Here is a 21,764-nt window from a genome sequence, read left to right as displayed (position 1 = left end):
CTTACATTTTATGGAGGGCTTTTGGGCATATGAAGGAGCCTCGCTCAAAAGTAGAGGTTATGCATGTCACCTTCCAGTGCTGTGCCTGTGGAGATTTGCTTTGCGTATGAAGCGGGAGAAAATAACGGTTTCTTACCCGCACAGTGAGTGCGCTCCTTGCTCTCTACATGCCTTAACATGGCTACATGCCCTACCACCAAGATTGCTGCTTGATTGTTCTTACATAAACATCGGTCTGGGATCTCACTGAAAAAGAGTCAAAGATTCTCTTTGTAAAAGTCTTTCATCAGATTCATTTTCTCCTGTCCATCCCTTTCTGAACAGTTAAAAAGACTTGGGAAGACATAGAAGATGTTTCTTGTCGTGATTTCATTGAGGAGTACATCACAGCCTACCCCAACCGTCCCATGGTGCTGCTGAAGAATGGCCAGCTGATCAAAACAGAATGGGAAGGGACCTGGTGGAAATCCAGAGTGGAAGAAGTGGATGGCAGCCTGGTCAAAATCCTTTTCCTGGTATGGCAATTTCCCCTCTACTGTTAGAAGGGGAAGATGGGCTTAGATTTGAGTGAGGGGTCTGATCAAATCCAGATTCATTGCTAATGTCAGACAGTTTTGGACCAAGCAGGTGTTTTGCTTGCTCTGCGAACTTCTACTGTATAGATGTGAAGGTGAGACTTAAATTAGATGATGAAAACTTCAAAAGCTCTTTAAAGTATTTTGCACATAAAACTTTAAGAGCAAACTGCAATTAACAGATGAATAAGAAACGAAACATCCGCACATGTTCTGTCCTGGTCCTTTCTTGATGTAAGCTCCTAGCAATGTGTTCTGTCCAAGTGCTGGTTTGAGAAGCAGGAGAGAAACAGAATCTGCAACATTCTGCTTGCTCAAGTTCCACAAATTGCAGAAGAGAGACTTACTTTTCTGTGCCTGCTTGGGTCCCTTTTTGCTGAAATAACTGCGTAGCCACTGGTGCTGAGAAAGATGTGCATTTTCAGACTTTACCATCACTGTCCTAGAACAGATTCCTTTTCATGCAGAGGAGTTCACATATCACCTGGGGTAGTCTGGTTTCTCCAGCAGTGCCTTGCTGATCAGTTGTTGGACTGAGAAGAGAGCTGCATGTGATGTTTGAGGTCTTGGTAGTGGGCCTCTTTCTAGACTGGAGGCAAAAGTGGGTCTGTAGTCAGTGTTCCCCTGGACATGATGAAGTATTTACTGCCTTGGCTATATGGTCTTTCATGATCCTTCAGTTTGATGCTTTGTCTCCTCAATTCAGTCCTGCTGACTTAAAAAGCATCACTGCTGTTTCCTGGGTTTATATCCTTCATCTAGGAAGCTCTTGCTGTGTTGTGAGTGGTGCTGCCTTCTCCTTTTTGCAGGATGACAAACGCTGTGAGTGGATTTACCGGGGTTCCACACGCCTCGAGCCCATGTTTAGCATGAAAACTTCCACAGCCTCTACCCAGGAAAAGAAGCAAAGTGGACAAGCAAGAACTCGTCCCAATGTCGGTATGTTTAATGTGTATCCTGGAATTTGAACAAATGCATTGTGGGCATTTTTGTGCATTTTCTTGTTTTGCTTCTTTTTTTTTTAGTAGAACTCCTGGAGTGTGAGATCTACAAAGGGCTTTATCTACCGGCATAAGGATGTAGCAAAAGCAGACCACAGTTGTGTGAAGTGGCCAGAATCTGTTTGTGGTGACTGGCTGTGACTCAGAGATCAGCCAGTTGCCCATTGTTAATTGCAAATGCTTATGTCTTGGTTGCCTTCATGAACTAAGTCAATGTTTTGTGACTAGTGCAACAAACTTTGTTTGATGCAGAGACTTTCCTTGTTGATATTTTGCTTTTTCTTCTTCCCCACTAGGTGCTGTCCGGAGCAAAGGGCCTGTAGTACAATATACACAAGATTTAACTGGAGCTGGTACTCAGTACAAACCTCTAGAGCAAATGCAAGCAGCTTCGCTGGCTGCACGGTCCATTTCTCCACAGCTTGCTGAGATGGAGTAAGTACTTGAGTCAGTTGTCTGCTTCCGCCACTACCTCCTTTTTGTTTTGTGTCCTGTGCTCAGCTCTTTCAGGCACCATGCTTTCTGTGTAGAGGAATCCTCAGGTGCAGGTTTCCTCCATGGCTAGACTTATTTCCTGGTTATACAAACTGTTTTTAGTTGTGCTTCTGGGGAAAACCATAGATAAAGGCTGCTGGATGACTAACTGGGGGTGGGAGGGCTGACAGCCCAGCACCCCCTGAGCCAAATGCCTTGTTCTTACCCAGGGCTAAAGCTTCGCACTTAACGTATTTCCAAGTTAGAACATTTGCTGCTTCTCTTCTGAAAATCTGAATTGCTCCCTCGTGTCACGTCCAGGCACTGGTCTCCGGCTGCCTTGCATTCCTCCACTTGGACTGACCTGCTCACAGACCTCAATGACTTACAAGGCACTGAGAACTCAGGATCAGTGGTTGGTCTTGGTGGTCGTGAACCAAACCAGATAAAACTAAGCTACGGCCAAGTCACACACATGCCTCCTCCCACCAGGGGCCCAAGTGGGATGTTCTCAGAGGTGCGGGCTTGTGCTGAAGGAGGCCTGGATGAAGGAGGAACTCAACCTTGTGATGAAGGGAGCATGTCTGAGAACACCAGGGTACCTGAGCATGTGCTCTGGGACTTTGTAGGGGAGAGAGATGCTGTCCCAGTTCATTTTTGTCACCAATGTGGATTTCCCATCCGAATTTATGGACGCCTGGCTCCGTGCCAGCATGTTTTCTGCTGTGACTGTGCCTTGCTACATGGGCAAAAGGGAGAAAGGAGATGCCCCAGCTGTAAGGAACCTGTGCAGCAAGTGAACTTTTACTTGCCAGATGCTCTTTAGGTGTAGCAGCGTGTCAGAAACCCTGTCTGCCCCCAGCCTCCATTCTCAGAATTGGATTCCTCTCCCAATACCAGTGCAATATGACTCATTCTGCCCCTGGATGTGGGGACTAACTAGGAAATGCTCCTCCTGTTCTGTTCTGACCTGAGACTTCAGAATTGAAGCCGCAGTCCTGTTCTTCATCTCTTGCATAACCAAGAAGAGAGGCCCAGAGCCAAAGGAGGTCTGCTCCAGCGTGAGGAATGCAATGCTGGCTCTTGGACCTTCAGTCTAGGGCTCCACCTGTGAACGGAAGAAGAGCTGTCCTGGCACCCCAACACTAAGGCACCCTGTCGAGGGTGTAGGAAGGATGTGCAAAAGCACAACAGGAAGACAATAAAGTTGCACTGCTGGGATCTGCCATCCTGCAGTCTTGCTGACTGACAAATCTCATTTTCCATTTAACAGTCCTTGCAGTGGTTACAAGAAACACTTTTTTTCTCTCCCCACAGTGGCTTTGACTTTAGGATCTTGTTTTCAGATTTAATACAAGCAGACACTACAGCCGTTTCCCCACCCTGCCACTAAGTATTGAACTATTTCAAAGACAACTGTTTGGTTTTTTGTTTTGTTTTTTTTACACCACTGACTGAAGGCAGCATACTACTGTCTTGAGGGATACTTTTGGGTTAATTAAACATTGCTTTTAGGTTATTAAAAGTGAGAGATTGATTTCTTTGCTCCAGTGTTTTCTTTACTCTGAGGAAGGCCTGGTTCTCTTCCCTCTCTTTTCAGGCTCTTTTACAGTGCCAGGGAGCTGCCAGTGTCAGCCATTTCTGGCTGTCTAAAGTCAGTTGACAGAAGCATCTTTCTATTGCTCTTAAATTTCTAAATGTGTGTTTAACACCTTGCTTGTAAGGCAGATATTTGCTGAAGTTGTCACCCCTTCCTGCTCCTACTGTCTCTTTGTTTTATGCCCTGATAACATAACTACATTTTTCTACCTGTGGAAAAACTAGTGCCTTGCTTGGGGTGGCTTTTGTTTTATCAGTATAAATGGACTGAAAACTTCCATTGTTGTTTTCTCCGAGTGTGAGGGCTGTCTTCCAGGTCACTCCCGCTGTCCTGATACTGTGTATTGGGCTGCAGAGGTGTTTGGGAGCCCCTCATAGCCCTTTTGTCAGTGATACTGTTACATTCCCTCGTACATTCTTATCTCAGTGCTTGTTAGGGACAAAAGAGCCTTCTGTACTTCTTGTTCCTCCCACTGCTCAGTACTGTAGCACTGACTGAGCCTCTGTAAAGTAATTTCTGCTGTTGCAGGGGGTTTCTTCATGCACTGGTTTGTCCAGCTTCCTGAAGTGAAGGCCTTGCTTGTTACATTCCCTCTCACCCTCATGCCTCACTTTCAAATAAATAGCTTTACAGCAGAACTCACTTTTAGAAGTGGCTGTATTCTGACATCTGGTTGGAATTATTGTGGGACTGCAAACAGCACATGGAATCGGAAGTGAGCTAATTTCCACCGTCGTTAGGAAGAACCTGTTCAGTTTCTTTTGGCTGGGCACTGTTAACATCAGTGGGTGAGGGTTATTTTGGCTGCTCCTGCCTGTCTGAATCCTACCGGTTGTATGAACATATGCACCTTGTAAATCACCTCCCTTCTTCCCTTGTGCAGATGCTCTGACAGTCAGCTGGCCCAGTCGAGAAAGCAAGTGGCCAAGAAAAGTACTTCCTTCCGTCCTGGCTCTGTGGGCTCTGGGCAGTCTTCACCTTCTTCACCTGTTCTAAGTGAAACACCTCCTGCTGGAAGGACCGGTGCATCCCAGCAACATCGGTAAACAAAGCTTGTTCACACTTGGTACACGTGCAGCAGAATCCCTAGGTCCTTCTGAGAGTTTAGGGGTGCCAATACACATTTGGAGCTTGTTTATTTTAGTGCAGGTCTTTTGGTATGGACTGACACCTTTGCCAGCTTGTCTGGTCTTGAGCATTTGTTGTCATCTTACCGTATTTTCCCTCCCAGACAACCATTTGGTACATTTTGTTATGGACTTGAGCTTGGAGGGTCTGTTATCAGTACTGACCAGCAATTACCCCCGCAGGGCCCTGGCCATAGGATTTGACATGCTTGTTTTTGAATGACTTCTGTTTCCACAAGCTTTCTGGGGCTTGAGCGTGGAGCTGTTATTAATCTATATCTGCAGGTGGCTTTTCCACAGTGGTGGCTTTGTCACAGTACAGAAGCCATTGATCCTTGTTCTGAGATCACAGCTGGCTTGTTTCTGCTTCCTTAGTTCTGATATTTTGTGTGTGTGTGTGTGTGTGTTCACTGTGGCTGGTAACCATCCCTTTGGGACATGTGCTGCCTTACTATAAGGGAATGCTGGAGCTTGTGTCTGATTGAGCTCAGTAGGAAAGCCAGTGAGGTGTCCCAGTGCCTAACTAGCAGCTGCTTTGTTAGGAATTAAGTGTCTAAAATCCATTTCCAGATTTAGGAGCAAGCACTGCTCTTCCTTAAGCTGCAGTTATTCAGCTTGTTCCTTTTAATGTAACAGGTTCTCAAGTGGCCAGGCAGGCACTGGCACAGCACAGACCTTCCATGGCATGATGGACCGTGTGCCCAACGAGCCCTCTTACCGAGCCCCGCTGGAGAAGCTCTTCTACCTGCCGCATGTCTGCAGCTACACCTGTCTGTCCCGCGTCCGTCCCATCCGCAGCGATCAGTACCGCAGCAAGAACCCCCTGCTCATCCCCCTGCTCTACGACTTCCGACGGATGACAGCCCGCAGACGGGTTAACCGCAAGATGGGCTTCCACGTCATCTACAAGACACCGTGCGGGCTGTGCCTGCGAACCATGCAGGAGATCGAGCGCTACCTTTTTGAGACAGACTGTGACTTTCTTTTCCTGGAGATGTTCTGCTTGGACCCATATGTGCTGGTAGATCGCAAGTTCCAGCCCTACAAACCCTACTACTACATTGCAGACATTACTAAGGGCAGGGAGGATGTGCCCCTGTCTTGTGTCAATGAGATTGATAACACCCCGCCACCACAGGTGGCCTACAGCAAAGAGCGCATCCCAGGCAAGGGGGTGTACATCAACACCAGCTGGGAGTTCCTCGTGGGCTGTGACTGCAAAGACGGCTGCAGAGACAAGTAGGTGACTCCTTGTTTGCTGCTGGGCCTGGTGGGTGGGGGCCAGCACCTGGACTGTGCTGCCTGCCCCGATAACAACCCTTTCCTGGCTCAGCTGAACAAACTGCAGCATTTGATGAGACCTTCGGATAGATTGATGTCTTCAGCCTCTCAATTAACCTTAGCATTGTGCTAAAGCTGAGCTCTCAATATGCCCTTTGTGTAGTCTTTTTCTTTTACGGTATTTATGCTTCTGATCTCAGCTGTGTGATACAGCATTTGATTCTGCTGTTCTAAAGTTGTGCTGAGCAGTTTTTCCCCAGGGGCTGTCCAAGGTGGACCTGCAGTGGACTTTAAGCCCATGCAGCCCTGGTGGGCCACAGGTTTTACTCCTGATCAAGTCTTGGGTGCATATATACATGCAGAAAGATGCAGCTTTTTTTTTTTTTTTTTAATTCCTGCAAAACCAGTGTGTAAAACTAACCTCTGTGGCCTGGGTGGGTTTTTGTGTCTGTCTCTAGATCAAAATGTGCTTGTCACCAGCTGACAGTCCAAGCAACTGGCTGCACTCCAGGCGGGCAGATCAACCCCAATTCAGGATACCAGCACAAAAGGCTGGAAGAATGCCTCCCAACAGGGTGAGTAGAGCTGTGCCATCTCTTCTCACAAACACCAGCCCCAGAAACTTGGCCTCTGATGCTATCAAGAGGCAGTATTTCCTGAAGCTGAGTGCAGATACTGAAAACCTGCCTCTCTGTTCTTGATTCGTCTGTTAATGTGTGGCCTAGGGTTTCTACACATTGCTGTGGTATCTGGCAATTACAGCCTCACAGTCTCCCTGCTCTGCTGAGCTTTATGTCACTGCTGTTGCGGGTCCCTTTGCATCGTTCCTGGCACAACATCAAATCTTTGGGATACGTCTTTCTCAGGGAGGGTGATTAAGGTCCCAGAGAGATGTTTCACTGTTCTCCTTTCTTTCAGGGTTTATGAGTGTAACAAGAGATGCAAGTGCAACGTTAACATGTGCACCAATCGCTTGGTCCAACATGGGCTCCAAGTCCGGCTACAGTTATTCAAGACTCAGAACAAAGGCTGGGGCATTCGCTGCCTTGATGATATTGCTAAAGGCTCTTTTGTCTGCATCTATGCAGGTAGGATCTCACCCCACTGAACAAGGAGTTAGAAACCTCTTAGGTTTGAAACAGCTGCTGTGAATGAAAAGCCTTTGTTGAGCCAGTGTTCTTCCAGGTGGTCATATGTATGCAGATACAGAACTAGTTTGTGTTGCTTAACAGGAGGGAAAAAATAAATACTGAAAAGATCTGGTTGCGTCCGGCTTGTGTCAGGCCTGAGATGTATGCTTTGTTTATCTCAAAATGCAAAACCCATTAGAATGGGTGTGAAGCTCTTCCTGTGCTTGTTAAAGAAACAGGAAGGTAAAAACTTAGGTGCTGAATTTGCAGCACTTTGATGCCCTTACCTTGCCCAACTCTGAAACAAAATGCTGCTATGGCTGCAGCACCAGTGTCAAGAGAAGTGATCAGATTCCCAGAGCTGGCTCTGTGCACTGAGGGTGAATCAACATATACCTCCTTCCTGTTTACATTGAACCAGTCCCTGAGACATGGGCACAAACCAATAAAATGCAGAAGTTGCACAGCATGGTTGCATTAACTCTGAAAAGAAACTAACCATGTGTATTGCCTGATTTCCTGTGTTTTGTTTTCTTGCCCTTAATATTGTTTCTGTGCTACACCCTCACCTCCAGCCCAAAGCCTTCAGAGAAAAAGGCAGTCACCATGTTTGAATTGCTGTTCAGAGATTTCATTGCTGGAAGCCTGTGTGTTAACAAGGGTCCACTTCAGGTCAGGCATGTGCTTCAGATTTTTATTACCTCAGGTATTAGGATAATATGTTGTCCTTTCCCAGCCCAGCTTTGGAATAAGGTGCTGTCAGTCCTGTGTGTGCATCACTGAGGCCTTGGAGAGGACAAAATGGGTGGGGTAGGAATATAATCTGTGGAAAACTCAGTTTGCTTTTTATTTACCACTGCCAGGGAAAATTCTCACGGATGATTTTGCTGACAAAGAGGGATTAGAGATGGGTGATGAATATTTTGCAAACCTGGATCACATTGAGAGTGTGGAGAACTTCAAGGAGGGCTACGAGAGTGATGCAAAATGCTCATCTGACAGCAGTGGAGTCGACCTCAAGGAAGAAGAGGAGGAAAACACAGGCACTGAGGAGCAGGAGGAGTCCAATGAGGACAGCTCTGATGACAACTTCTGCAAGGATGAGGACTTCAGCACCAGCTCAGTATGGCGCAGCTATGCGACACGACGGCAGACCCGTGGCCAGAAAGAGAACGGGCTGTCGGAGACAGCCTCCAAGGATTCGGGGCTCACCCGGCAAATCAGCCACGATGAGATGGCAGTAGCTGCCTCCTGTAAGCTGCCAGTGTCAGAAGAGACCTCCAAAAACAAAGTAGCCTCATGGCTAAGCTCCAACAGCATGTCCGATGGCTTCCAGGACCATGACAGTGCCTCCTCCTTCAGGATGAGTGAAGGTGGTGAAGCCAAGGCCTGCAAAACAGATCTCCCTGTTGAGAGAGAGAAAGCATCTGCTCCTGCCCTGGGCGATGTGGATGGAGAGTCAAAGGCACTGAAGAAAGATGTAAGGAAGGTTTGTGGAACTGGGATATGTGTATTGCAGCCTGCTTTGCAGGCATGGATGTAGAAACTTAAGACACAGATGTGCCTTAGCTGTGCTCTTGCTTGAATGGGTTTTCAGCACAACTAGGTTGACTGTGGTGCTGTTGGATGTGTGTCCCCTTGCCCTATTTACTTGGCTTTTGCCACCGCGGGGGACGTGGAGGTGCCCTTTCCCTTCCTTGGGCATGTGGTGGCGCAGAGGCTGTGAACAAATGACTCAGCATGAGCTGGGCTGAGCTTGCCCCAGCTCAGCACTGCTCCTGCCCCAGGGTGCTGGGTGCCTATGCAGAGGGTGTGCAGCCCTGAGAAAGGGAGCCACCACAGCCCCTGCCTGGCTGCCTGAGCTGGTGTGGAGTGAGCTCAGTCAGGGCTGGGGACAGTGTGGAGACGGAGGTGGTCTCTGTCCATCCTCTTGCTCTGGAGAAGGGGACTCAGAGCCCCACCAATGGGGTGTTAAAGGTGGGGGACCTGCAATCATAACTTGGCCCTTCTGGAGCACCCCAAGGACTGGGTGTCACTCTGAGCAATAGGGACACCCAGGCTGATATTTTGCAAGCATATCCACAAAAGGGTTGAAGAATGCTCCAAAAAGGAGAAATCTTAATCTTCTGTGTTTGTCTTTTGTGCAGGAACATGAAGATTCAAGCAAATTTCCTGGGTAAGGTTTCTTAAATCATATTTTCCTGCTTTTTATTTCCAAATTTCCGTCAGAACCCTAGCATTGCAGCAATTCATTCAACTCTGTTACCGCCATTGCCGGAAGGAGCTGAGAGGCTGGGAGGGCCTGGGCTGTGCCCTGGTGTGTGCTGGCAAATTAAATGCTTGGAGATAATGGTCTCTCCCAGATCTGCCTTTTTCAGCTGCTGGATCTCTATCTGGCATGCAGACAGACCTGGTGGAGATAGAAGTATGACGTGCTCTTCTCCTCACCTCCATAGGCTAAGCGACCTGGGAAGGATGTATGGCTACAACCCGAGCCCTCCCAAACTAGAAGGAATCCGGAGGCCGACAAGCAAAACAGCCCTGCTGCAGAGCAGACGACACTCTGTCCCCCTGCAGCCCACCACAGAAGTAAGCACTGACCCTTCAAGCTTCAGACATGGGCTACAAGGGGTGAGCCTGGTTCTGCCTTATAGCCCCAAACTGATTTGGTGAAAACCTTGAACTGTTGGGTTTTGTATATGCTGCTTTTGTTCCCAGCTGAGTACCAGAGCAGTGCCTTTGGTTCCTACCTGTGATTTACTTGGAGAATTCTGACTTTTGGAGATTCTTGGAGAATTCAGACAGTGTGGATCTCTCTTGGTTTTGAAAGCCCCAAAATTGGGAGAGTTTGTGTTTGGTCTTCATGTTAGAATGGGATGTAGCACCTTGGTTTGCATGTCCAGCACCCCGGGGATCTATTCCTCTGCAGAGCTGGGGCTAGGAAGCCATCTGTTGGGGAGATAGCCATCACTGGCCTTTGTTTTGGGGGTTATTCTCCCTTCCCTGCAAAAACCCAGAATACCTGATGGGCCAAAGAGGACTCATCTCTGCATTGGTGCCACAGGAGTAAGCAGCCTCCTGTAGCCCCACTGCAGATTGGCCTGTGAGGTGGGGTTTCTGTCCCCTTGTGGTTCAGTGTCCACGTGTTTGCAAAAGGGTTTCCTAGAGTATGGAGTAAAAGAGTAAAATACTATTTGGGGAAAAAGGAGCCTTGAATGTCGCTTGAAAAGCATTGGACCAATGCTCTCCCCTACCCAGGCTACACTCACAAGATGCTAATGCCTTTTTGCAGGATGTGCTGACCCTGTCAAGCAGCACAGACAGCGAGGGGGAGAATGGGCAGACAGTGGCAGGGCAGGCCCAGGGCACCACCAATGACAGCGATGACATCCAGACCATTTCGTCGGGCTCTGAGGAAGAAGAAGGGGATGACAAAAAAACCCCCTCTGGCTCAGGTGAGGATAGTTGCACCGCACTGGGTGAGGAACACTGAGAAATGAGAGGTGTAGCAAGAAATACTGGCCAGAAACCGCCAGGAAGGGTTGATAGTTGCTGCCCCCAGTGACAGGGCATAGCAGCTGTTTTTCATGTCCTGCTCCAAACATCTCTGAGCTAAGTGTTACAGCCAAGGCTGGAAGCTTCCCAGTGCTCTGCTTGTGCTAAAACTCTGCAAAAGCCAGTCTTCAAGTTCTACATAATAGTGAATATATAAGAGAAAGCAACTGTGTGATGCTTTTTATGGTGGGTGTCCCATCTCTTCTGGGTTGGGTGGAGGGCTGGGAGGTTTCCAGGAGCCATTTCAAGGTGGTGCTTTAGATTTGAGCTGCATCTCGAAGAGGCTTATCACCCCTCTGTGAGAGCAGAGCACCTTGGGTTGGCAACACTACTGTGGGGTTCCTCTTCTGAGAGATGACGAGAGGAAGTGGCAGCCATTGCTCCTGTGTTGTGGCAGGTCCTGTTAAGAGGCAGGTGGCAGTGAAATCCACCCGAGGTTTTGCCCTGAAATCTACTCATGGGATTGCCATCAAGTCAACCAACATGGCAGCGGCCGACAAGGGTGAGAGTGTACCTGTCCGCAGAACCACACGCCAGTTCTACGATGGAGAGGAGTCTTGTTATATCATCGATGCCAAACTGGAGGGGAACCTGGGCCGTTACCTGAATGTGAGTCACAGCCCTCAGCAGCTCTGTGGGAGCACTGCTTGAGTGTGATTTGAATTAACCTGACCTTGGATAAGCACCCTAAACCTTGGTTTGTTGTCCCTGCCTGTCTCTGTTGTGTTGGGTTGTTGCTGTGTGGTATGATGCTGGTTAGGAGCTGAGCCACCTCCTGGCCACCCCAGCCCCTCCTCGAAGGGTACAAGTGGGTGATTGTTGCTGATTTGGGCAAGATTTTGGATGTATTTGGGGTGAAACTAACCCTGCTGCTCCAGTACAGTGGTTTCACTCCTTTCCTGGATAGCAGACAAACCTGTTTGCCCCTTGCTTCAAGGTGGCAATGGAAGCCCTGAAAATAGGGCATGAAGAGGGAATGTCTCTGGTTTTCTTAGTACCCTTAGCATCTGAGAAGAGAAAGGGACAGATCTGAGGTAACCTGTGCTTTTAGTGGGCCTCTTCCTCCCCAGGAGTAGATAAACACAAACAAAAAGGGAAAAGAGCTCGGCTAGCAGGATGATTCCCCACCCCCAGAGTGAAATAGGGGAGGCTGTTCCAGCCCCATGACGTGTGGTAAGTGGGATGGCCAAGTCAGTCCTTCCAATGACCGTTACCTTTGCCTACTTGGATCTAATGACTCAACACTAGTCATGCAGGCAGGGGAAGGAGTGTGCCCTGTCTCATCAGGATTTCACTGAACACAGCAGTCAAATCAGGAATGCTGCTTGTTTATAAAGGGTTATATTTATTACTGGCTGGTCAGCATCCCTCCTGACACAGGAACTTGCTTAGTGCTTGTCTCTGGTCCCTTTGCAGCATAGCTGCAGCCCAAACCTCTTCGTGCAGAATGTTTTTGTGGATACACATGACCTCCGCTTCCCCTGGGTCGCCTTCTTTGCTAGCAAGTAAGTCAGAGCGCTTGGGGAAGGGCGGGTGGACTGTGCCCACTGACAATTTGTGGGCCTTGGTTGAATCCAGCCCCTTGGCTGGGGCTGCGTGACCAGTGTGGGCTGCTTCGTCCTGGTAACCACTGCACTGGTTTCATACCAGCCTGAGCAGGGAGAATGGGCTTGGAGATGAGTTGGGTGAGGACCTCTCTTCCTGTGATAGATTCTGCTGCAGTTTGCATCAGTTTGGGGCATTTCCAAGGGGGAGAGATGAGCATGGAGTAGTCAGCTGCCTGGGGTGTTTGAGTCACCAGCAGCAGAAGGATGAGCCGCCACCTCACAGGCAGCACCGGGCAGGGGTAAATCCCTGCTGTGCTCCTCTCTGGCGCCACAAGCATGACCTCCCCTTGGTGAAGCCCCATGGGAGTGATTCATCAGGGAACTTTGTCCCTTGTTCACTCTGGAGCCAAATGCAGCTCTGCTGGCTGCTTCACTCTTGCCCTGGGGAAAGCTGGACTGCACTGCCCTGGCCAGAGCAGCTGTATGTAAGCTTTGCTCTCTGCTAGCAGGAGATTCTCCTGTTTGGAACAGCCTATTCTCCCAGCATGTCCTCGTTGTGCACTTACTTTTGTTGATTCTTTCCAGGAGGATACGAGCTGGCACAGAGCTGACATGGGACTACAACTATGAAGTGGGCAGCGTAGAAGGCAAAGAGCTGCTGTGCTGCTGCGGGGCTATTGAGTGCCGTGGGCGGCTGCTCTGAGCCCACTGGTGCCCCCCAAGTGCTCTGGATCCCTGTTGACTGCTGGCCTGGTCCTAGCTTTCACTTTGTGAGGATAAAGTACTGTTTCTTCTGAGCAGAGAAGGGTGGTGGTTGTTTACTGGTGACTGTTACAAAGCTGAGTACCACGGCTATGAGTTCTCCTGTTCATTTGAAAATTGGGTCATCAGCTGAACACGGACCAGAGCCTGGTGTAATGCACCTGGAGTGGCTGCAGTAGGGGGTAACACCCCAGCCAGCTACCTGATGCTGGGAGCTTTGGCTCCACTGTGTCCCATGGGCTACATTAGCCCTACACCAGTCTGATTTGTCTCAACACCATAGAAAAGGGCATTTGCTGAGCTCTGATGTAGGACAGCTGATGGAGGACCTTAGCTGTCACAAGCAGCTGTTACTGCTCTCTTCTAGCTCTCTACTGAATTTAAGACAGAAACCTCCAGGCAGCTCCAGCCTATGCTGATGGTGCTGCTAGTCAAGTGTTTCCAGCAGGAAATGCTTTGTAGAGACTCGAGGGAAGCACTTCAGCATTGGGATGGAGCTGTTGCTGTCCATGCAGCCTTGGGTCCGGACTGGGAGGGAAGTGACAATGGTGAGGCTAAGCCGTGTAAGAATGGACCAGTCTGGGGGGTATAGCAATGCAAGTGAATTTGGGTGGAAAAAAGCATCTCTCCTCAGCTCCTAGCTCTTGTAAAAAAAAAATTGTTTTATTGTTAAAAAGCAATAAAGTGTGTTTTTCTACTGAAAAAACTTGCTCAACTTCACCCCGACTTTTTGGCCACTTCGGTCTGTGTCATGAGGTGAAAGTAATGCCAAGGTTTGCTGTGATGGCAAAGAACAGGGGTGAAAAAATTAACCTGCTGCAGCAAGGACACCCCTACTGCTGTCACTGTCCTGCCAGCTAACCACTGCTGTGAACTATGCTGGTCCAACTGACACATCTCGCAGAACAAAAAGCAGGATTTCTACTTCCTTCAGCAGCTGCCTGCCAGCACCAGATGAGCCCAGACCTGTTAAGATGTGCATAATCAGGGGCACGCAGAGGTCAAAAAGCTCCTACAGGTGTTTTCACCCTCCTTTCCTTATAGCACAACACTCGCTACAGCGTCAGCTTCTTCACGAGGAGAAGCCAGTGTGAGGCTGGTGCTGGCAGGCAGGGAGGACGGGACAGCTGCCTGCCAGCCAGGGCCGGCTGCTGGATGTGGCACAAACACCACTACTGTGCTGTATTTTTTCCAAGTACTGAGGTACAATTTTAGGTGTTCTTAGTGGTTGGGGTAGGGAGGAGGAGGGAAGGGCGTGTCCGAGGTTCAAGAATGTCAAGCAAACACTGGCTAAAAGTGGCAGATTTTACAAATCAGATTCAGTTTGTAGAGCAAAACCACCTGGAGAAGCAATGGAGCAGCAGGAAGAGGGCCGCAGCTCTAAGAGCAGGGCTCCAGCCACCGCTGCGTCCTCAGGCACCCGGCCCGAGGGCAGTGCTCAGCCTGTGCAGCTGCACTCCCACAGGTGCCCCACACACACTCCCCAGCTACCAATAAACGGGGTTGGGGGTGGGGGGGGAGCAACCAACAGCTTTCTGGGGCCTCGGTGAGCTCATGCCCAGCATTACAGTCCCACTGAATAGCAGCTTTGTGCTCCTGGTGGGGCAATGCAGGCAGCCACTCCGCTCCCTGTGGGGCCAGGGCTCCCATGCAGGGCAGCAGTCCACTGAAGCAGCAGCAGCCCAAGCACCAAGCAGGTTCTGAAGCTGGGCACAACTTTCAGAGCAGGAAAAAAAAAAAAGACAACACCCCCCCCACCCCCCAAAACAAACAAAACTCTCAAATTCTGCCCAATTTTAGCACTGCTCTACTGAAAGCTGAAGGGCTCAATGGTGCAGCATTGCTACACCGCCCCCCCAAGACTGGGCTTGCCTTTCCAGCCACAGATGCTTCCCAGGCTTTTTTTTTTTACCGAAGTTTATTAGTTTTTAACTTTTAATATATTTAACTTTTTTTTTTTTCTTAAAAAAAAAAAAAAACACACAACAAAACGCATTTTGGTCTGATGTTGGTTAATGGTCCTTTTCCCCCACCCCTCCATGCTGGGAGGTTTCGCTGCATCCAGCACTGTGCCCAGCAGACACATGGATGTGTGAGGCAGAGCCAGGACTGGCTCCTTCCATCTTCCAAATAAATAGAAACAAAAATCAATCACAAATTTGTCCTGTTACAGCTGGGGAAGGGACCAGGAGAGGCCACAGAGAGGGACAGACTCTGCAATTGAAACCCATTTACAGAAGAGAAATGAGCGGATTAAAATCCTCTGCGAGACACGAGTAGTGACTAAACCCTACATCTTCCTTCCCGAGCACTCCCTAGTGTTGTCCAACAATTCAGCCACTGAAATACCCAGGACTACTTCATCTGCTCCATCCTCAGAGAGCTCTGAGAGTGGCAGAGCAGGGTCTGTGCCCACTTCTCCACCAACTCCCCTACCTTGAGACTCCCTTGCTTGGTGCCAGCAACAAAGCCAGGCACAGGTCAGGGAAGGGGCTTTTCCAAACTGTTCTCACAGGGTTGGCAGCAGAGCAAAAACCTTTCCCCCAGAGCCCACACCCATCCCCGCAGGCAGAGCTGGCCCGGTTGCGCACCGGGAAGAGGCACAAATGCCAACTGCAGAACACACTCTCCCCTCCAGCGAGGGGGATGGTCGGAAACCAGGGACTAACGCGGGGCAGGGCTCGAGCTCTGCACAGCTGGAGCTGGGCTCTCCAGCAACAGCCACTCCACAGGGCTGCAGGGAGGGGAAGGAGCCTTCCCAGAGGGGTGCTGGCAGCTGGAGAGGGAGCTGTCTGCACTCTGCCTGCCCTGGGGCACCGCGGCAGATTAAGGCAGCAGGTAAAAGGCAGAAAGGGAATCAAGGGTGGGTGTGACACGGAGAAGCAGCGACCGCTGCCACCCCCAGAGCTGCAGCCCCTCCGGAGGAGGCGACGGAGGGAGCTGGAGGTCAAGATGGGCTCTCCAGGGTCCCAGTTTGCTCTGCCGGACCAGAGAGGGGAGAGGATGAAGGGGACGGGGCCCCTGGTGCTACGTGAGGGTGGCGTGATGGGATTTGACATCTCACGGGTTTGGCCTCCGGCAGGGCCCCCAGCCGCCCCTGCCAGTGCAGACACGGGGCGAGGGTGCTCAGTCATTTTTGCGGTGATTGTTGTTGAGGACCGGGTGACCGTTGGACAGGGGCCCATTCTTTGCCACCTCCTCCTCCTCCTCCGAGTTGTCTGTCTCTTCGCGGTCACTCCTCTCATCTTCCACCACCTGTGGGGGGAGAGGAGAAGTGGGCAGATCGGTCAGCAGCAGCAGGGCCAGGGCAACATTTTCCTGCTGTGCCTGAGGTTCCCTGATCCCAACCACTCCAGTTTTCTCTCCACCCCAATTATTCTCCAACAAGAACATAACAGGACTTAGGAAGCCGCTCAGCTTCCTGGTTTGGGGTCCAAATCCAATAATGCAACCCCCAGCCTCCACCTTTTAACCCAGGGCAGACCCATTCCCTTCGTCCCAAGCTGCACAAGCCAGGTCCAGATCCAGCCCCTGCAGCAGTACCTCCCTGCAGCATGAGGGCTGCAAGCCACCCCCAGACCCCTGTCTTGCCTTTCCAGTTATGAACTTCTGGGCCATGCGGATGATGAGGTAGGCCCAGAAGATATGCAGCGACTGCAGCACCGCCATCATGAAGTTGAAGAAATAGTAGCCGAAGAAGGCAGGGTAGAGATCCAGTGGATAAACCACTGTGCAGTGCATGATCCTGGCAGAAGAATTAGCTCTGTTATGGCAGGGACTGGCCTCCCACACCCTGTGGGTATTCCCATCCCATGCCTCAGTTTCCCCACACCTTCACCAGCACCAACACTCACCAAAAGGGCAGGATAACCAGGCGGGTGACAATGAAGACAGCAGCGAAGACAATGAAGATGTTGTTGCATGTGTTCCTCCAGCCAGCATAGTTGAACATCTTGGCAGACTGAAGAGCACGGGGTGAGCGGCAGGGAGGGGACACAGGAGGTGGCCACGGCCATGCATGTGGTGGTGGGGTTGGGGACATACCTCCAGCAAGTAGTCAGAAGAGTCGTGCAGGGCCATGATGAGTGTTCCTGCGCGGATGTAGTTGGCAAACCAGGAGAAGCTGATGAGGATGATGGTAGCAACATGGTGGATGATCTGCTCTTTGAAGTCCTGCGCCCAGGAAAGGGGGAGGGAGGACGGTTACACTGACCCTGCTCCAACCCCCAGCTCCCTGACATGCCTCTTGACCCCAAGACCCCCTCCAAGATCCTCCCAGGCAGCTGGTCTGGTCTCCAATGTCCACTACTAACATGGAGAAAGCCCTGCCAAGACAACCCCACATCTGCCAGCCCTGCAAGTGGCCTGGCCCCAGAGAGCCCCACAGCCCACCTTGCGCTTGACATCAGAAGCAATGCTGAAGAGCAGGGACCAGTAGAAGGAGAGCTCGATCATGTAGTACCAGTACTGGGAGGGCAGCATGCTCTGAAAGACAAAGGGACAGGTTGCAGGGGATCTTCCCTGTATTCCAGGGGGTTCATTCTCCCCTCCACAGGCATCAGCCAACACACATGGCTGCCAGAGGTGCTCTGCGCAATGCCAGGGGTTCACTCCCCCTCTGTGGGCATCAGGCAGACCCACATGGGTGCCAGAGACCCTCCCACAACCTGGGCACCCTGATCCCTGCCTCTGATCAGCCAGGCAGCCCCTGAAGGCAGGAAGGGCTGTGGGACGAGGACTGGGATGGGGATGGGTGCTCACCTGGATGGGGTATCCTTTCCACACCTCCCGGAGATCATAGAACCAGGGCTTCTGTGGGAGGAGAGAGAGAGAGAGAGAGGTGTTAGGTGGAGGCTGGGGGCCAATGGGGCCAGGCACAGGAGAGGCCAGTACTTACATCCACTATGACAGCCATGCCAGCAATGAAAGCAATAAGGTAAAACGTGAATCGCCAACTGGAAAAAGGAAGCAGATGGTCCTCAGATGGGCACCAGGGCGAGGGAGGGACAAGGACGGACCCACCGGCCCCATATTCCACCCTCCCAGGGCAGCTCCCAGCCAAGTGGGTCCCCACAGCCCCATGCACCCCAGGGACATGGCAGTCCCCAGTGGCCAGCCCAAAGGGTGACGGTGACTGCGGGGACGGGCGTGTGGTCTCACCTGGCCTCCCTGAACTTCTTGAGCAGGCTGGGCCGGTCCTGATTGCGGCGGCGCCGAAACCAGCGTTCCACCTGCCGCACTGTGCAGCCGCTCTTCTTGGAGAGCATTTCCACATCAGCCTAAGGGCAGCAGAGATGTCAATATCATGCCACAATGCCCCTGCTCAGCCGCTTGCCTTCCCCCAGCCACAGAGCCCATTTCAGCCCCAACCACCACGCACACACACGCACACACACCTCACCTGCTTGGGGTGTTTGGTGGTGGCAGCATAGAACTTCTCCAGCACAGCATTGGGGGTGGCTTTTAACCTGATCTTCTCCTTGACGTTCAGCAGCCCAGCCAGTGGGGTGGCCACGTACCTGAGGAAGGAGCAGGAGCACACAAGGTGCCCCCACTTCTGTGACACATGGCTGACGCGGCCCCATCAAAGCCACCCGGGGACCCACAGCTACTCCATGCCTTAGTTTCCCCATCCCACTGCTGTCTGGCCTTGCTACAGGCAGCCTCTCCAGGGCAGGCTTCACCAGGGGGTATTCCCCGGGTCCCTCCCTCACCCCAGGGCTGGGGAACACCTTTGGACTAGGTACTGCCCCCCTCCCAGGCACAGCGCAAAGAGGCACGGCCGTATCCGCCCCCTTCTCCTACCATTCCAACAAAGCCTCGTCTGTTCCCAGCCTCAGCTTGCCATTGTTTGCCCAACAAATCGCTCCTTAAATGCTGGGGCCTGCAGCCGACTGTGCCGTGATAAGGGCAGCAGAGGATGCACAAAGCCACGCTTGTGCAGGGCCACCGAGGGCAGATCCTGGGGCCTAAATCCGTGCTGGGGGCTAGCGACAGCCTGTGGACAGAGCTCCCAGCCTGCAGGGTGCTGCCACCAGCTCTCAGGACTCCCAGGTTCGTTCGCCACCAGGGCTGAGGACAGGGTGCCACCTCCAGGCGTTTGCCCTGCCTCTCCCCCGGCTAAGGCACCACAGCAGGTCCCCAGCCGCACGCCCATCCCCAGGGGTACAGCTACGGCTGGGCCAGGGAACCCGGGCAGGGAGCACTCACGTCTCAAAGAGGTGCCGGACGATGAGGAAGAGGAAGGCCAAGGGGATGGTGATGTAGAGGTCAGAGGCTTTGGCATACACTCGCCCATCGCGATCCTCCAGGTCGGCCCAGGTGAGATTTGCCGGAAGCCAGAGCCGTTCCCACCAGAAATAGCTGTACAAGGTCTGAAACATGCTGTGGGGAGAAAGAATTAAAGGAGATGATGAAGATGGCACCTTCCCCATCCCCCAGCAGCACACGGCCAGAAAGGATGTCCCCTCCCACCAGCCACCGGGGCAGGAAGGGACAGTTTGGCCCCAGGGCTGGTCCCAGCCAGCCGGGTGTGGGGCTGGGGACAGCCGGGCTCAGAGCTGGGTGCACGACAAGCCAGCACCTCAGCCCCACACCGCAGAACCCAGTCGGGTCCACAGGCAGCCCCAAGAGGACCAACCCCATGCCCAGAGCGGGAGCAGGGCCCGTCCTGGGGACCCCCCCGGCACAGACACGGCTCAAGCAGCAAAACCACTCTGCGGTTGGCACTGGGGGAAGTGCCACGGGCCTGAAAGGAGAAGCAGCGCTCTGTGCTGCCCAGAATAGGATCCCCGGTACTTAAGTGTTGGACCCCAGCACCGCCGCCCTCTACACCTCCCCCGGGCGAGCGGAGCACGACCCAGAGAAGCAGGGCCGAGGATGGGAGCCCGTGAGCGGGGACACCCCTCTGCCTGGTGCCCCGCCTGGCCTTCACCTCAGCTCCCAGCAGCCGCAAGCCCCCGTGAAGCGGCCTGGGGCCGGGGTCCATGGGGCAGTGAGGGTCTCCCTGCACCCTGGGCTGGCCGGGCGCTGGGCTGCAGCGAAGGGACTTTGCTCCGTGCGCCGGAGAGGTCAGCGGCTGATCATTAACCGGGGCGGGCTCCTGCCTGCGAGCCGCGGGACGGATCCTGGCACAGGCTGGAGGGAGGAACCTCGCTCCCGGTTCCAACATCGATCCCTGGCCCGCTTCCCGCGGCCTCAGCGGGGCACGCACCGAGGGGACGCGCACGGCCCCGTTACGAGGCCACCCGGCCCAGGACGGGCCAGCCCCGGGCTCGCCCCCCGCGTTTGGTCCCCGGCCGCCGGGAGGGGAAACGCGCGGCGGGGCGGGGGCGGGGGCGGGCGGCCCTGCACGCCCCGAGGCCGCGGGGTGAGGAATTTCATGGCCCGGGGCACAACGGGCGCCTTGTGCCCGGCCCAGAAAAGCCGCGGCCCGGGACACGACGGCCCCGGGACGCGACCCCCGGCCGGGGGCTCGGGGCTCTCCTGCCCCGCGCTGCCGCCCGCCGGGCACGGGGCCGCGGCGCTCCCGTTCGCAGCCCCGGGAGCCCCGGTTCCGAACGAGGCTTTCGGGGCTGGACGAGCGGGTCCCCCCCCGGTCCCCCCCTCCCCTCCCGGGGAAGAGGAAGCGCCGGGCCCCGTTTCGCAAGCGGCGCTCGGCCGGGCGAGGCCGCTGCTAGGGCCGGGCGGCAGCGGGCGGCGCGTAACGGGCCGGGCAGCGCCCGCGGGGCCGGGGCCGGGGCCGGGAACGCCGCGGAGGGGGCGGGCGGGACCCCGCGGGCCGGTCCCGAGCCACGAGGCCCCGGGGCGGGAGCGCCAGGGGAGGCCGCAGCGGGGGCACGGCCGGGCCCGGGCCACGCCGGCTCGGGGGGCGGCCGCTGCTTAACGCCGGGGACCGCTCGGTGCCCCCAGCTGGGGCCGGGAGCCCCGGTACAGAGGGGGGGAGGACCCGGGCCGCATCCCGCTCCCCCTCCCGCGGGGCTCTCCCGCTGCTTCCCAGCCCCGGGGGGGTCCCGCGGCGCAGCCCCAGCCCCGGCACCCGCTCGGGTCTCTGCCTCCGCCCGGCCCCGCCCCGGGGCTGCAAAAATGGCGAGATTCGGGCGGAAAGGAGGAACGCGAGGCCGGCCCGGCCCGGTCCCGGCCCGCCCCCGGCTTGCCCCCGGCCGCAGCCTCCCGGAGCGGGGCCGGGGCCGCTCCGGCGCCGCAGGGTCCGAGCTCGCCCCCCCGGTGCGGCTCCCTCGCCGCCGCCGCCGCCAGGCCGGGCCCCCGGGCCGGCTTCTGCCCCGCGGAGCCCGGCGGCGGCCGCCCCGCGCCCGTGGCGCCGGGACCCGGCTCCCTCCCGCCCCCTCCCCCCCGGCCCCACTCACGCCGCCACCGCCCGGAGCCTCCCGGAGCCGCCGCCGCCGCCTCGCGCTGCCGCCGCCGCCCCCCCGCGCGCGCCCCGCGCCAGGCAGCGGGCGGGAGTGACGTCACCGCCAACGCCGACGGACGGCCCGGAGGGGAGCGGGGCCGCGGGGCGGGGCGGGGCCTCGCGGCAGGGGGTGGGGCCTCGGAGTCGTCGTCCCCCCCCCCCCCCCCTCCGGCATCCCCGCCCGGGGGCCGCGGGAGCTCGGGGGGGTCGCCCGCCCCGGCCCTCCCTCCCCTCCCCTCCCCGCCCCCCCCGCAGCCCCTCCCCACCGGGGGGGCGCTCCCGGTGCCCCGCTGCCGGCCCCT

General features: G+C 54.2%; 2 protein-coding genes across 3 annotated transcripts in view; one reads left to right on the top strand and one right to left on the bottom strand.

Annotated features, from left to right (window-relative positions):
• Window positions 1-14,103, top strand: part of SETDB1 (SET domain bifurcated histone lysine methyltransferase 1) — a gene marked incomplete at its 5' end in the record, with an annotated part of 18,026 nt that extends 3,923 nt beyond the window's left edge. The window contains 15 exons of the mRNA XM_084500530.1: window positions 94-143; window positions 325-515; window positions 1,385-1,514; window positions 1,873-2,011; window positions 4,534-4,692; window positions 5,414-6,016; window positions 6,517-6,633; window positions 6,977-7,146; window positions 8,052-8,668; window positions 9,336-9,364; window positions 9,645-9,777; window positions 10,481-10,643; window positions 11,141-11,352; window positions 12,160-12,248; window positions 12,876-14,103. Of these exons, the coding sequence (XP_084356656.1) occupies window positions 94-143; window positions 325-515; window positions 1,385-1,514; window positions 1,873-2,011; window positions 4,534-4,692; window positions 5,414-6,016; window positions 6,517-6,633; window positions 6,977-7,146; window positions 8,052-8,668; window positions 9,336-9,364; window positions 9,645-9,777; window positions 10,481-10,643; window positions 11,141-11,352; window positions 12,160-12,248; window positions 12,876-12,993 (2,920 nt within the window). The 3' untranslated portion in view covers window positions 12,994-14,103. The remainder of the gene's footprint in view (window positions 1-93; window positions 144-324; window positions 516-1,384; window positions 1,515-1,872; window positions 2,012-4,533; window positions 4,693-5,413; window positions 6,017-6,516; window positions 6,634-6,976; window positions 7,147-8,051; window positions 8,669-9,335; window positions 9,365-9,644; window positions 9,778-10,480; window positions 10,644-11,140; window positions 11,353-12,159; window positions 12,249-12,875) is intronic.
• Window positions 14,104-14,908: 805 nt separating this feature from the next.
• CERS2 (ceramide synthase 2) lies at window positions 14,909-21,539 on the bottom strand. 2 transcript variants are annotated; one of them, XM_084500734.1, is made up of 11 exons: window positions 21,419-21,539; window positions 19,263-19,436; window positions 18,454-18,571; window positions 18,213-18,331; window positions 17,950-18,007; window positions 17,814-17,864; window positions 17,445-17,537; window positions 17,097-17,225; window positions 16,907-17,013; window positions 16,644-16,797; window positions 14,909-16,307 (listed from the first exon to the last, which is right to left on the bottom strand). In XM_084500734.1, the coding sequence occupies exons 2-11, from the start codon at window positions 19,433-19,435 to the stop codon at window positions 16,179-16,181; spliced, it is 1,131 nt and encodes a 376-aa protein (XP_084356860.1). In that variant the 5' UTR covers window position 19,436; window positions 21,419-21,539; the 3' UTR covers window positions 14,909-16,178. The 2 variants fall into 2 exon arrangements, with proteins under 2 accessions (XP_084356860.1, XP_084356861.1); XM_084500735.1 differs by lacking the exon at window positions 21,419-21,539 and adding an exon at window positions 19,987-20,093.
• Between the last annotated feature and the right edge of the window lie 225 nt (window positions 21,540-21,764).

The sequence above is a fragment of the Aythya ferina genome, assembly GCF_964211825.1.
Source record: "Aythya ferina genome assembly, chromosome: 29".
Taxonomy (NCBI): Eukaryota; Metazoa; Chordata; class Aves; order Anseriformes; family Anatidae; genus Aythya; species Aythya ferina.
This window is presented reverse-complemented; position numbering and strand designations above follow the sequence as displayed.